Here is a 13781-nt window from a genome sequence, read left to right as displayed (position 1 = left end):
CTTTCTGAATTTGTATGGACGCTACATTCTTCGGTATGAATCGTTTTTAATAATTTTCTCCTTATCGACCCAACTCACCCAACAGGTAAAAGTAAGATTAGTAGCGATCAAAAGCCTAGTACCCCCTTCATTTTTCGCGAACACTCCCTTTAACTACAAAGAAAGCGACTTCAGAGACGACAATTATATGGAATTTATTTAACCTTTTTTTTAAATTCTTGCAGTTCTTGCAGTTACAAACTTTGTTCAATATATTTAAATCAGCAAATATGCCATTTTTTAAACTGAATTAAACAACGGTTCTATTTTAATTATAGTTCAAAGTATTTAAAGAGTTTCTGTTCTTTGTTAAAGTCTATCTTTTGTGAGTAACCCTTTAGATCTTTCGATTCTTTTGTTATGCAAGTTTCAAACCAAATCCTATTAAAGGAACTGTAAAAGAAAAATGAAAGTGGGTATTGGCTGAAAGCTGATCACTTCAGCTCTTGATCAGTCACGACCCATGATATTCCTGTCTCGAGAAATTGATATAGAACCGTGTCAAATTGATACGAAAATTCATGTATACACAATTTTGTAAAGTAATAGTAGATCTAAACAGATCATTTTCGGTAAATAAAATCTGAAATTGTAGATGTCCCAGAGAAACCCCAATTGTAACTTGAGTTTTCTCCATTTATTATTTATAATTTTTATTTTTATTTTAGATATGATTTATAATATCCGTATTACGTCACCAATGCTAGTGCAGTACACTGGTCACGTGATACAGACAAAGACCACCTTTTATTTTTCCTGTACAGTCACTTGAAACAAGCAAGAAAATAAACCAATAAACGATTCAGAAAGTTAAACAAATTATGAAATTTGTTTAAATTATAACTTTAAACACTGGTTTATATTTTTTTGGTTGTTTTTTCTTCTTTTCTATTTTTCTTAGAATTGGCATACTCCCCCTTTCGAGAGGGGTTAACATGGGTCGCTAATTCAAAAACAATTACAGTTCAGAGACCTAAGGAATGGAACATCACTTAATTTTCTCAAACTTTTATTCTCATATTTTTGCATTCTGATATTTCTAAGATCCAAGAACTAAAGTTTAATATAGCAAAGTTTAACACCATCAGGTTGCAAAGATGTACGGTCTAGAAAATTAAATTACAGATCTTTTAAGGAAGTAGTTGAACTACGTTGACTTAGTTGAGCCACATGTTTTCATTTTGAACAAAGTAAGTTATTTAACATATTTGTACTCGTCTTCGTTTTGAAAAGAGAGAGGTTCATGTTCATAATATATTTCTCGAGCATTGTATAGGTAACATCTTAAATATAAACTTTTCATCATAAATTCTTAATTTTCACAAATATAACAATAAATCCTTATTTCTAGAGCATTGTATAGGTATCACATATTATTAACTTTGTATTCTAACTTTTGTATTGTACTACATCAGTTCTTCGTATTATTGTGCGTCAAAGTTCTTTAAAGAAAGATGAAAATTTTAGGGAAACGTAAAAATAAAATGCATTGTTAGGCTTAGTCTTTCAGATTTTGTCAAAAAATATAATTTAAGGGACTGTAGACGTAATTTCAAGTGAATCTCCATTAATAGAAGGGTATGTACGATTCACAACGGTATCCTTTAACCCTTAACATAAGCTAGGATATCAATCATCTTTTCTCTGAAAATTGATTATTTTCAATTGTGGTTTGGGCATTTCTGCTTAAAAAACAATAGATTAATAAACTCTTAGCTACCTAGAAAAGCGACAATATCTTCCACATTATTGATCAGTTTAAGGTTTAAAAGGGTACTATTGTTAATCAATCACTCCCCTCTTTAACTGGAAGTTCACTAAAAACTAGAACAACATTCCTTCAAAACAGAATTATATAATCAGCAGTCTAAAGTTGCTTCCAGTGAGCCATCGTAAACCTAAAAATATAATAATTAGGTCACTTTATGATCCATGAAAATATATCTTTTTATCTGTCGTTGATCCTTTACGCACCATTTTATCCTTAATCCCTACAATGAACCCTTGAATCCTTTTCATCATATCTTTGATGCCCACCATCATATCATTGATCCCTAACATTATATCCTTGATCACTACCATTAAATCCATAATTCGTTACAATTATATCCTTCACTATGCCATTTTATCCTTGATCCCTACCATTATATCCTTGATCCCTACCATTATATTCTTGATCCCTACAATTGTATCCTTGATCTCTTCCATCATAGTCTTGATCCCTACCATTATATCCTTGATTTCTTCCATCATATTCTTGATCCCTATCATTATATCCTTGATCTCTTCCATCATATTCTTGATCCCTACCATTATACTCTTGATCCCTACAATTGTATCCTTGATCTCTTCCATCATAGTCTTGATCCCTACCATTATATCCTTGATTTTTTCCATCATATTCTTGATCCCTACCATTATATCCTTGATCTCTTCCATCATATTCTTGATCCCTTTCATTATATCCTTGATCTACACCATTATATCCTTAATCCCATCCATCATATCTTTGATCTCTACCATAAAGTCCTTGACCCATACCATTATATCCTTCACTATGCCATTCTATCCTTCATCCATACCATTATATCCTTGGTCTCTACCATTATGTCCTTACCTATACCATTATATCCTTGGTCTCTACCATTATGTCCTTGCCTATACCATTAAATCCTTGGTCTCTACCATTATTTTCTTACCTATACCATTATATCCTTGGTCTCTACCATTATGTTCTTACCTATACCATTATATCCTTGGTCTCTACCATTATGTTCTTACCTATACCATTATATCCTTGATCTCTACCATTATGTTCTTACCTATACCATTATATCCTTGGTCTCTACCATTATATCCTTACCATGCATTATATCCTTGGTCTCTACCATCTTGTCCTTACCATGCATTATATCCTTGGTCTCTACCATTATATCCTTACCTATACCATTATATCCTTGTCTCTACCATTATATCCTTGGTCTCTACCATTATATCCTTACCTATACCATTATATCCTTGTCTCTACCATTATATCCTTACCAATACCATTATATCCTTGGTCTCTACCATTATGTCCTCACCTATGCCATTATATCCTTGGTCTCTACCATTATGTCCTTGATCCCTACCTCGTATTTTGATCATCTTGAATGGTTTCATAACAAGGAGTGATAGCAATTCCAAAACTCTGAATCCATGTTCTTTTCTTACTGGCAGGACCGTTCCTCTAAATAGAAATAATGAAAAGTACTGTTACGTCATTTCAATATAGGGTTTCAAAATAGTGTAAGCATGGAGAGAGGCTTACTTGTAAATAAACTTTAGTCAACGATAGCATTGCGACGGATATCAAGTCATCTCGTCTATATCGTGTAGGGGGATTTATCCATTAGAAAATGCCAACCCAGAAAACATGCTTTGAAGGCATGGAAATCAAAGCGACTTTTGGACCATGAATTCTATTTAAATTCAAGCCAATAGGCATGAGACACGGCTTGACATGAGGTAGGTGGAATTAGGATCAGCCTGGGCTAAAACCAAAATGAAAGTTAGTTATGAAAAAGAGTCTAAAGACGGAAGATTAACTCGTCGAACGAGGCGAATGATAGGCGGAGAGTTTGTCAGAGAGCTCCAGCTTTCCATGATTCATTAGTATCATTTTATTTGTTCATTTTTTACTTGTAAAAAATAAATTTTTTCCCACATCAGTTTTTAGGCTTTATATTTCCTTTCTTTCATATACCACTTTTAAATGGTAACGATAGGGCTTAATTCCTGGTCAAATTGTGTTTGTTTATTGGCAAAATTTTCAAATCATAAACAATTATGGACCATTCCAGGGCGTAAAAATGCATTGTGTGCAGGTAGGGGGCTTATTTTTCATTTTTCCAGATTGAAGGGGGATTGGCTTCCATAGCTTTCTGTTTAGGTTAAGTAAATAATAACTTTATGCGTAATTATATATAACAAATTTGAAATTCCACAGGTAAAATCGGGCACTAAAATCATGATTTAATAACAAGCGTGGCGCGGGTAAACATAGAGAGAGTAACTATTTGAGTAATAATATAATCCTTGGCAACGCCGGGTTCTCCAGCTAATTCTTATATTTGAATTAATCTGATTAAACATATTCAAATCACGTTTTTGTTATGATTATCTTTTACCTTTGCTTGTATCACAACATATATAGCTGTTAAGGGAATACAGGCCATAGTGGTACTCGCGAGAATTCTAAAAATAAAATAAAATTTCAAATAAACGAAAATAAAAAATATAATTTGGGATCAGATCTAATAAACAATAAGAAGTAGTTAAGCTGCCTAGCCTAGTCATCCAAAATTTTAAAATAAATCAGCATTTTATCATCACTTCTTTTAAACTGAAGCTAGAAACAGTTTTAAAATATGCATATATGTATACTGTCTATTGTCCAAGGCTACAACAGTGTATAAAGTAACTCAGTAAGGTAACACCAAGGCGTTGTGCCACTTCAAATTTGACCAAGTCTTAAAAACTGATGTACAAGTTTCATAGTTTTTTCACTGCAAAACTGTATGCGACATTACTAGTAAGATAAAGTAAAAGTAAAAAAGTAAAAAATTATTTATTTATGAAATATAACAAAAACATACAAAAGTGTTTTAGGAGAAAATATTTAAAAACCTCTAAAAATAGAGGTTGTGGGAATATTTCCCCCAATTCTAAACAATATAAAAATAGAAATAAAAGGAAAAGGAAAGTTACATTTTTATAGTTTACACTATATTTAATAAATAAATTGGTGGTGGATTGTTAGTATTTTTCAACGATGAACTCGTATCTCCTAGTTTTGATTTTACACACAAGTGTGAGAGAAAAAATAACCGGTTACATATTAGAAATTATTTAAATCTAATATGCAATTTACTTCAACAACTTCTCTTCAACTTGAACTGGTGTTCAAGCGAAGGGGTTCAACTACGTCTACGCGGTTTAACTACTTCTTGATATTTATTGAATCCAATCCCTGAACTGTCCAAAAAGCATTGTTAAATTACAAAAAAAATCTTTAAAAAAATAAACATATGTTTAATAATAATATAAAGTGAAATATCGACCTGCCCGCCCACTGTGCTCCTGCAGGATATTTGTACACTGTACCGTCGTACATCTCCATCTCGAAAGGTCCATAGTCAACCATGTGTATAGCTATTATACCCTGAATAATTTATAATTCGTTTTTATTTAAATGGCGAGATAGAGAAAAGACAGAATAAAAACATGATAATATTTTTTGCATGGTTTCCCACATAGACAGAAAATTAATATTTTTTATATTTAAACAAAAATATAACATAATACTTTAAATTTAAGTAAATTTTGCTCTGATTTACATTAGTCAACTCTCAAGGAATCAATGCATTTTCATGACGACATTCCTTGCACTTAAACATGAAAAAGGACTAATGATTACTTACTGCTAGAACACAATGAGTAATAATTACTTACTGCTAGAACACGATGAGTAATAATTACTTACTGCTAGAACACATGAGGGCTAATGATTACTTAATGCTAGAACACAAGGACTGAATATTACTTACTAATATAACACAAGGACTAATGAATAATGATTACTTACTGCTAGAGTAAAAGGATTACTTACTACTAGAACACATGAGGACTAATGATTACGTTCTACTAGAACACATGAGGACTAATAATTACTTACTGCTAGAACACATGAGGAATAATGATTACTTACTGCTAGAACATAAGGACTAATGATTACTTACTGCTGTAACACTTGAGGACTAATGATTACTTACTGCTAGAACACATGAGGAATAATGATTACTTACTGCTAGAACACAAGGGCTAATGATTATTTACTGCTAAAACACAAGAATTAATGATTACTTACTGCTGTAACACATGAGGACTAATGATTACTTTCTGCTAGAACACATGAGGAATAATGATTACTTACTGCTAGAACACAAGGGCTAATGATTATTTACTGCTANAACACAAGGACTAATGATTACTTACTGCTAGAACACACACGGCCTAATGAGTACTTACTGCTAGAACACAAGGACTGATGAATTTCCAGCATATTCTCCAATATATTCCAGGTCTATGACCCAACATGGCGTAGATATCGTTTCCAAAGTACCGTAGACCGTAAACCCAAGATACTGCTACAGCTAAAAAAATAACATTTTTATCAAACTAAGTTAGAAATGACATTTTTTTCTCTAACTCTACCCCACCCCCACACCCCCAGACAGAAATCATACACAGGATTGTAGCCAGGCCCAAACTTTTTTTGCCCCCCTCCCCCCTCCCTGGTCTTTAGATTACTGTTATTTTATTTAAAGTCTACATGTTCCCAATTCAAGGACTATATATTAAAATGTATCCCTCTGAAGTCCTGAGTAGTCGTCCCTCCCCTGGCTTTCGAATCGGGGTTGAGAGAGGACTTGCCAAACACTTGCATAATGCATATAGCTGCAATCGTGTTGTTAAGTAACTGTAGTTCAGAGAAAGAGGAACATTGCCCCCCCCCCCTGTGTACGCTACTGCCTATATGCAATTATAGGATCCCTTAACTTTGATTTGATTTGAAAAGTATACCTTCAAAAAATACGGTTGTTAGTAAAGATAATCCTGCAGCATACACCTCCAGTAGATTAAACACATAATATCCACCCTGGAGTAAATTAACGTAAAAAAACGTTATGAGCCATGCAAAACTTGCTAACTCTAAGTAAATCTGGTTGCATCAGCTGAGACACGTTTTAATATGTCTTTAACTTTTGATTTAAAAACTAAAAAGCACAGATTGGATAAATTTTGGTCGATGGAAAATTACAAGAAATTTTAAAAAAATGATTCAAGCTAAAAGATTAAGTTTCTATTGAAAGATGAGAGGTAAGGATGGTTGGGTTTCGATTGGCTTACCGGTGTGACACACACAATTGCCACTAGGAAGGAAAAGAAGACGACAAATCCCGTGAATATTTCCCGCGAGATTTTATGCTTATGAAAGAATTCTTTGAATTCATCCATAACTCCTGTTATTACACACTCAAGGCCTCCCATCTAAAATAAATTGAATTGTTTATTATTCGAAATTAGGAAAATCAATGATATCATATTACTTAGTTTGATATCTTGTGACTGAAAACAGTAATCTTGAATCTGATATTAAGGATCATGAGATTGAAAGTGATAATCTTGGGATTGATGAAAACAAGCTTGAATCTGATATTGAGGATCATGAGATTGATATGATAATCTTGGGATTGATGAATACAAGCTTGAATCTGATATTGAGGATCATGAGATTGATATGATATGAATACAAGCTTGAATCTGATATTGAGGATCATGAGATTGATATGATAATCTTGGGATTGATGAATACACACTTGAATCTGATATTGAGGATCATGAGATTGGAAGTGATGATCTTGTGGTTAATGATAGTAAGCTTGAATCTGATATTAAGGATCATTAGATTGAAAGTGATGATTTTGTGGTTGATGATTGCAAGCTTGAAACTGATATTGAGGATCATGAGATTGAAAGTGATGATTTTTGTGGTTGATGATTACAAGCTTGAAACTGATATTGAGGATCATGAGAATGAAGAGATAATCTTGTGATTGATGATTACAAGCTTGAAACAGATATTTTGGATCATGAGATTAAAAGTGATAATCTTTTGGTTGATGATTGAGGATCATGAGATTAAAAGTGATGATTTTGTCGTTTATGATTACAAGCTTGAAACTGATATTGAGGATCATGAGATTGAAATTGATAATCTTGGGATTGATGATTACAAGCTTGAAATTGATATTGAGGATCATGAGATTGAAAGTGATAATCTCGGGATTGATGATTACAAGCTTGAATCTGATATTGAGGATCATGAGATTAAAATGATAATCTTGTGAATGATGAAAGTAAGCTTAAAACTGATATTTAGAATCTTAATTATGAAGTGATGTTGGTAATCTTGTGACTGATAATATTAATCTTGTGACTGATATTAGTGATCTAGAGACTATTGATCTTTTGACAGTTGAATGTAGAATTGAAACGTGTGATTGACACTGATGTTGGTGATCTTGAAAACAGTATTAGTAATTATGTGAAAATTGATGTTAATTATGAAACTGATTTTAGTTATTTTAAGATTAGGTAATATTTGTGGTCTTGAGACTATTAAAAGTAATCTTAAGACAAATTTAAGGGATTTTGGGACTTACATTGGTGAATTTAAGACTTGTTTTAATAATTGATTTGTATTTGTGATATTGAGACTAATTCTTTTAATCATAAAGCTAATTTTTTCAAGCTATTAAACTAGCAATGAATGGATAAATGGGTAAATGGATAAATGGTCAAATGGACTATAAAGTCGTGAATTGTGATTTGAAAAATACTAAATTGTCCCTACCACACTATCCATTCCAAGCATGATAAGAATGAAAACCAACCACACTATCCATGTCAAGCATGATAAGCATTAAAACCTACCACACTATCCATACCAAGCATGATAAGCATGAAAACCTACCACACTATCCATACCAAGCATGATAAGCATGAAAACCTACCACACTATCCATGCCAGCCATGATAAACATGAAAACCTACCGCACTATCCAAGCCAAGCATTATAAACATGAAAACCGACCGCCCTATCCATGCCAAGCATGATAAGCATGAAAACCTACCACAATATCTATGCCAAGCACGATAAGCATGAAAACCTACCACACTATCCATGCCAAGCATGATGAGCATGAAAACCTACCGTACTTTTCATGCCAGCCATGATAAGCATGAACACCTACCATGCCAAGCATGATAAGCATGAAAACCTACCGCAATATCCATGTCAAGCATGATAAACATGAAAACCTACCGCGCTATCCATGCCAAGCATGATAAGCATGAAAAAGAAGAGAACAGCCCAGAACTGACTGCCCGGAAGTGTAGCAACTGCTTGAGGGTAAACCTCAAATACAAGCCCAGGGCCTGAAATTAAGTCAGTTCATCAAAACACACTTTCAAAAATCTGTTTTGAAAAATATTCAATTTGGAAATAAAGAATGTTTCAGCTGCTCTACATTTAAAAAAATAGTTTCAAGATTAAAAAGTGCCATTGCAAAAACACAAGTGGATTCTTCTGTAATATGTAATATGTTGTGAATTTTACTGAATTTGTGAAAATAAAATGTTTTTGATTTGTAAATTCATTGAATATTAATAACCTAACGTCATGCAAATTTGGATTGCTTCTCTGAAACAGAGGCGTGACTAGGGCAAAATAAAATATATGTTTTTTTTCCGAAGGGATGTAAAATCTCAGAATTTCGTTCTAAAAAAAACTCATGACAACGAAAATTGTTGAAAAGAGCTAAACCCCTCCGACCTTGGTCTGCTACGTTCTCAATATCTTTCCCCTGTGATTTAGCCATGTAGCCCAGGTAGGTGAAGATAACGAACCCAGAGAAGAAGCTCGTGAATGAGTTCACCGCAGAGGTTACCAAGCAATCCCTGATCAATCAGATTTTTAGAATTCAGAGATATTCATTGTAAGAGACTGTCATTGTAATTTCTAATGACCTTCCATTTAAAAAAGAGGGGAGAATAATATATATTGTCGTGTATTTCACTTAAAAGGCATAAAATTCTTTTATCCCTCCATTGTTTTTGCAGCAGAAATCCGCAAGTCACTTTTACCAAAAAGAAAAACAGGGTAATCCTAGTGAATTGGACATGCCACTTGAAATTTTGTCTACACATTCCTTTGACGGTCATAACCTTATGTTCTCTTAATCATCAAAACTTAATAAAATGGAGCGAACTTTTGTTTTGGAACTTGTACTGACCTATAGCAGTTGTTATGGAACTTGTTATAGCTGGCGTAAGCAAGATGGACACCAAAACCTGCTCCCACGCTGTAGAAAATCTGTACCGCGGCATCAATCCACACTTGGGGCTCGCGCAGCTTCTTCCAGTCAACACTAAATACAGTTAAATTACACTTTTAAAAAATCTAATTTTAAATTTTATGGCAAATACAAATTCAAGGACCGAAGAGGGTTACTCCAGATCGAAATAATAAATGTTTTCAACAGTTGACTTCTAAACATCCACGTTCTATTCTAATATATTTCTACCTGAGATAGAAGGAAATCCCATCCATAGCTCCATCAAGCATAAGTCCTCGAACTAGCAGGATTGATAGAACAACATAGGGCATAGTAGCAGTCAGCCATACTACCTTACCAGAGGATTTTACTCCCTAAACAATATAGAACATAGTAGCAGTCAGCCATACTATTCTACCATGGGGGACTTTACTCCCTAAACAATATAGAACACAGTAGCAGTCAGCCATACTATTCTACCAGGGGACTTAACTCCCTAAACAATATAGAACAGTCAGCCATACTACCTTACCAGAGGACTTTACTTCCTAAACAATATAGAACATAGTAGCAGTCAGCCATACTACCTTACCAGAGGACTTTACTCCCTAAACAATAAAGAACATAGTAGCAGTCAGACATACTACCTTACCAGAGGACTTTACTCCCCAAACAATATAGAACATAGTAGCAGTCAGCCATACTATTCTACCAGGGGACTTTACTCCCTAAACAATATAGAACATAGTAGCGGTCAGCCATACTACCTTACCAGAGGACTTTACTCCCTAAACAATATAGAACATAGTAGCGGTCAGCCATACTACCTTACCAGAGGACTTTACTCCCTAAACAATATAGAACATAGTAGCAGTCAGCCATACTATTCTACCACGGACTTTACTCCCTAAACAATATAGAACACAGTAGCAGTTAGCCATACTTCCTTACCAGAGGACTTTACTCCCTAAACTATATAGAACATAGTAGCGGTCTGCCGTACTTCCTTACCAGAGGACTTTACTCCCTAAACAATATAGAACGTTGTAGCAGTCAGCCATACTACCTTACCAGAGGACTTTACTCCCTAAACAATATAGAACTTAGTAGCAGTCAGCCATACTACCTTACCAGAGGACTTTACTCCCTAAACAATATAGAACATAGTAGCAGTCAGCCATACTATTCTACCAGGGGACTTTACTCCCTAAACAATATAGAACATAGTAGCGGTCAGCCATACTACCTTACCAGAGGACTTTACTCCCTAAACAATATAGAACATAGTAGCGGTCAGCCATACTACCTTACCAGAGGACTTTACTCCCTAAACAATATAGAACATAGTAGCAGTCAGCCATACTATTCTACCACGGACTTTACTCCCTAACAATATAGAACATAGTAGCGGTCAGCCATACTACCTTACCAGAGGACTTTACTCCCTAAACAATATAGAACATAGTAGCAGTCCGCTATAATACCTTACCAGAGGACTTTACTCTCTAACAATATAGAACATAGTAGCGGTCAGCCATACTATTCTACCATGGGGGACTTTACTCCCTAAACAATATAGAACATAGTAGCAGTCAGCTATAATACTTTACCAGAGGACTTTACTCTCTAACAATATAGAACATAGTAGCGGTCAGCCATACTACCTCACCAGAGGACTTTACTCCCTAAACAACGGATCCAGGATAGTTCTGGTGGAAAAGAAACCCTTTAAAGACGTAAGTTCAAGTGACCCTTCATTAAAAAAAATGTTTGTTTAACAACGGTACCCTTTGATCCTTTGTCTGATCAAGGATGAATGAGATATCTATGATTTCTCTAATTTAAAATTTGATTATTTTCAATTGTGGTCTGTCTTTTTAAAGTGATTTCGGATTTCTTGCTATAGAAACAAACATAGAATTTGTAAGAATAAACTCTTTCCGGCTTAAAATCGACGATATCCTCCATATTATTGATCAGATAAAGGTTTACTTGAAATTACGATTACAGTCATTTTCAGGATGAAACTTGAAAGACAATAAGACAGATTTTATTTGTTTGAAAACACGGTATTTTTCTGGAGTTACAGGTCGTCAGTAAAGTTCCATTTCTACTTCCTTTTGGGTCTCACCTAGTGATCGGCAATTGGAGCATTTTTTTACTTTAAATGTAAACAATTTTACTGAAAATGTAAACAAGTTTACTGAAAATGTAAACAAGTTTACAAATTTCAAAATTGCTTTTCTACAAATTCCTTACACTATATGTCAAACCATGATCCTAAGAGAAGATCTGTGCAAAAAAACGAACCACAAAAAAACTTATTTTCTTTAAAAAATTTTCTTGAGCTTACATTTTTGCTTAGATTAACAAAGTTAAGCAAACTTTTCCTAAACACAGTTTTAAAATGTTAGAAAATTCACAAATTCAGAGAAATTGTGTGCCGTCATTAAAAAGTAAAAAAAACTTTTAAGTTTAAGAAAAACGAACAAGTTAATCACTTGTAACATTGTGAAATAATTTTCATCGATACTTGTAGGTTTTAAAATGTTAAATAACACAAAAAAAGGTAAAACTGAATTTTTCTGACAAAAATTTTATGAGAAGGCTCCGATTCCATTTATTTTTTTACCTTAAAAAGAGATAAATAGAGTAGACAGTAAACAGCTCCTATACAAAGAATAAGCTGCCATTGTGGTACTCCTAGATCATAGATACCCTCACTCTCATGGACTCTTAGAACAGCTTTACTATAACAGAAACTCTTAGAACAGCTTTACTATAACAGAAACTCTTAAAACAGCTTTAAAAATAATTAATAAAAGGAGCTCTTAAAACAACTTTACTAAAATATAACAGAAACTCTGAGACCAGCTTTATACTAAAATATAACAGAAACTCTTAGAAAAGCTTTATACTAAAATATAGGGGGAATTCTTAGGCCAGCGTTCCTTAAATATAACAGGAACTCTTAGAACAGCTTTACTAAAATATAACAGGAACTCTGAGACCAGCTTTATACTAAAAAATAACAGGAACTCTTAGAACAGCTTTACTAAAATATAACAAGAACTCTTGGAACAGCTTAACTAAAATAAAACAGGAACTCTTAGACCAGCTTTATACTAAAAAATAACAAAAACTCTTAGAACCGCTTTACTAAAATATAACAGGAACTCTTAGAACAGCTTTACTAAAATATAACAGAAACTCTGAGAACAACTTTACTAAAATATAACAGGAGTCAGGAACTCTTAGAACAGCTTTACTAAAATATAACAGGAACTCCTAGAACAACTTTACTAAAATATAACAGGAGTCAGGAACTCTTAGAACAGCTCTATATATAACAGGAACTCCTAGAACAACTTTACTAAAATATAACAGGAACTGTTAGAATTGTTCTCCTTCATTTTTAAATTCTTCTTAACCCAAAAGTATAAACTGTTAAGTGTTAAGTGTGTTAAGTTAAGTGTATGGGTCATAACCTCAAAATAACATAAAATTCCTGGTAAAAATCACGCAACCTTTTAACATAATCTTACTTGAAATATTCTTTGGCTGGAGATCTGGTTTGATTGCAGGTGATATTCCCAAATATTGATGTCAGGTTCGAATCACTCTGAAAAATTAAATTGCAGGGACTGTTCTTAAAATGGGGCTTAAAATTACCTTAAAAAGCTGGCTGTATGTTTGATTAGTTTCAGGATCTAGAATTGTTTCACATTTTATTGCGCATTCATCGTCATTCCAGGAGTTCAAACAATCCTTGATTATTATTATTAGAGGACTTTACTCCCT

At 33.6% G+C, this 13781-nt stretch overlaps 1 protein-coding gene across 3 annotated transcripts in view; it reads right to left on the bottom strand.

Moving 5' to 3' along the window:
• Positions 1-1279: 1279 nt before the first annotated feature.
• Positions 1280-13781, bottom strand: part of LOC111705348 (sodium-dependent dopamine transporter) — a 26381-nt gene continuing 13879 nt past the window's right edge. For all 3 annotated transcript variants that reach the window (XM_023477853.1, XM_023477855.1, XM_023477854.1), the window contains 14 exons: positions 13653-13748; positions 13526-13602; positions 12613-12730; positions 10230-10354; positions 9939-10073; positions 9479-9603; positions 8969-9081; positions 6991-7131; positions 6664-6739; positions 6109-6233; positions 5142-5242; positions 4209-4275; positions 3171-3268; positions 1280-1937 (listed from right to left, as the gene is read on the bottom strand). In XM_023477853.1, coding sequence (XP_023333621.1) covers positions 1907-1937; positions 3171-3268; positions 4209-4275; positions 5142-5242; positions 6109-6233; positions 6664-6739; positions 6991-7131; positions 8969-9081; positions 9479-9603; positions 9939-10073; positions 10230-10354; positions 12613-12730; positions 13526-13602; positions 13653-13748 — 1428 coding nt within the window. In that variant the 3' untranslated portion in view covers positions 1280-1906. The remainder of the gene's footprint in view (positions 1938-3170; positions 3269-4208; positions 4276-5141; positions 5243-6108; positions 6234-6663; positions 6740-6990; positions 7132-8968; positions 9082-9478; positions 9604-9938; positions 10074-10229; positions 10355-12612; positions 12731-13525; positions 13603-13652; positions 13749-13781) is intronic.

The sequence above is a fragment of the Eurytemora carolleeae genome, unplaced genomic scaffold, assembly GCF_000591075.1.
Source record: "Eurytemora carolleeae unplaced genomic scaffold, Eaff_2.0 scaffold320, whole genome shotgun sequence".
NCBI classification, from domain to species: domain Eukaryota; kingdom Metazoa; phylum Arthropoda; class Copepoda; order Calanoida; family Temoridae; genus Eurytemora; species Eurytemora carolleeae.
The sequence above is the reverse complement of the archived record's forward strand: the minus strand, read 5'-3'. Positions and strand labels throughout refer to the sequence as shown.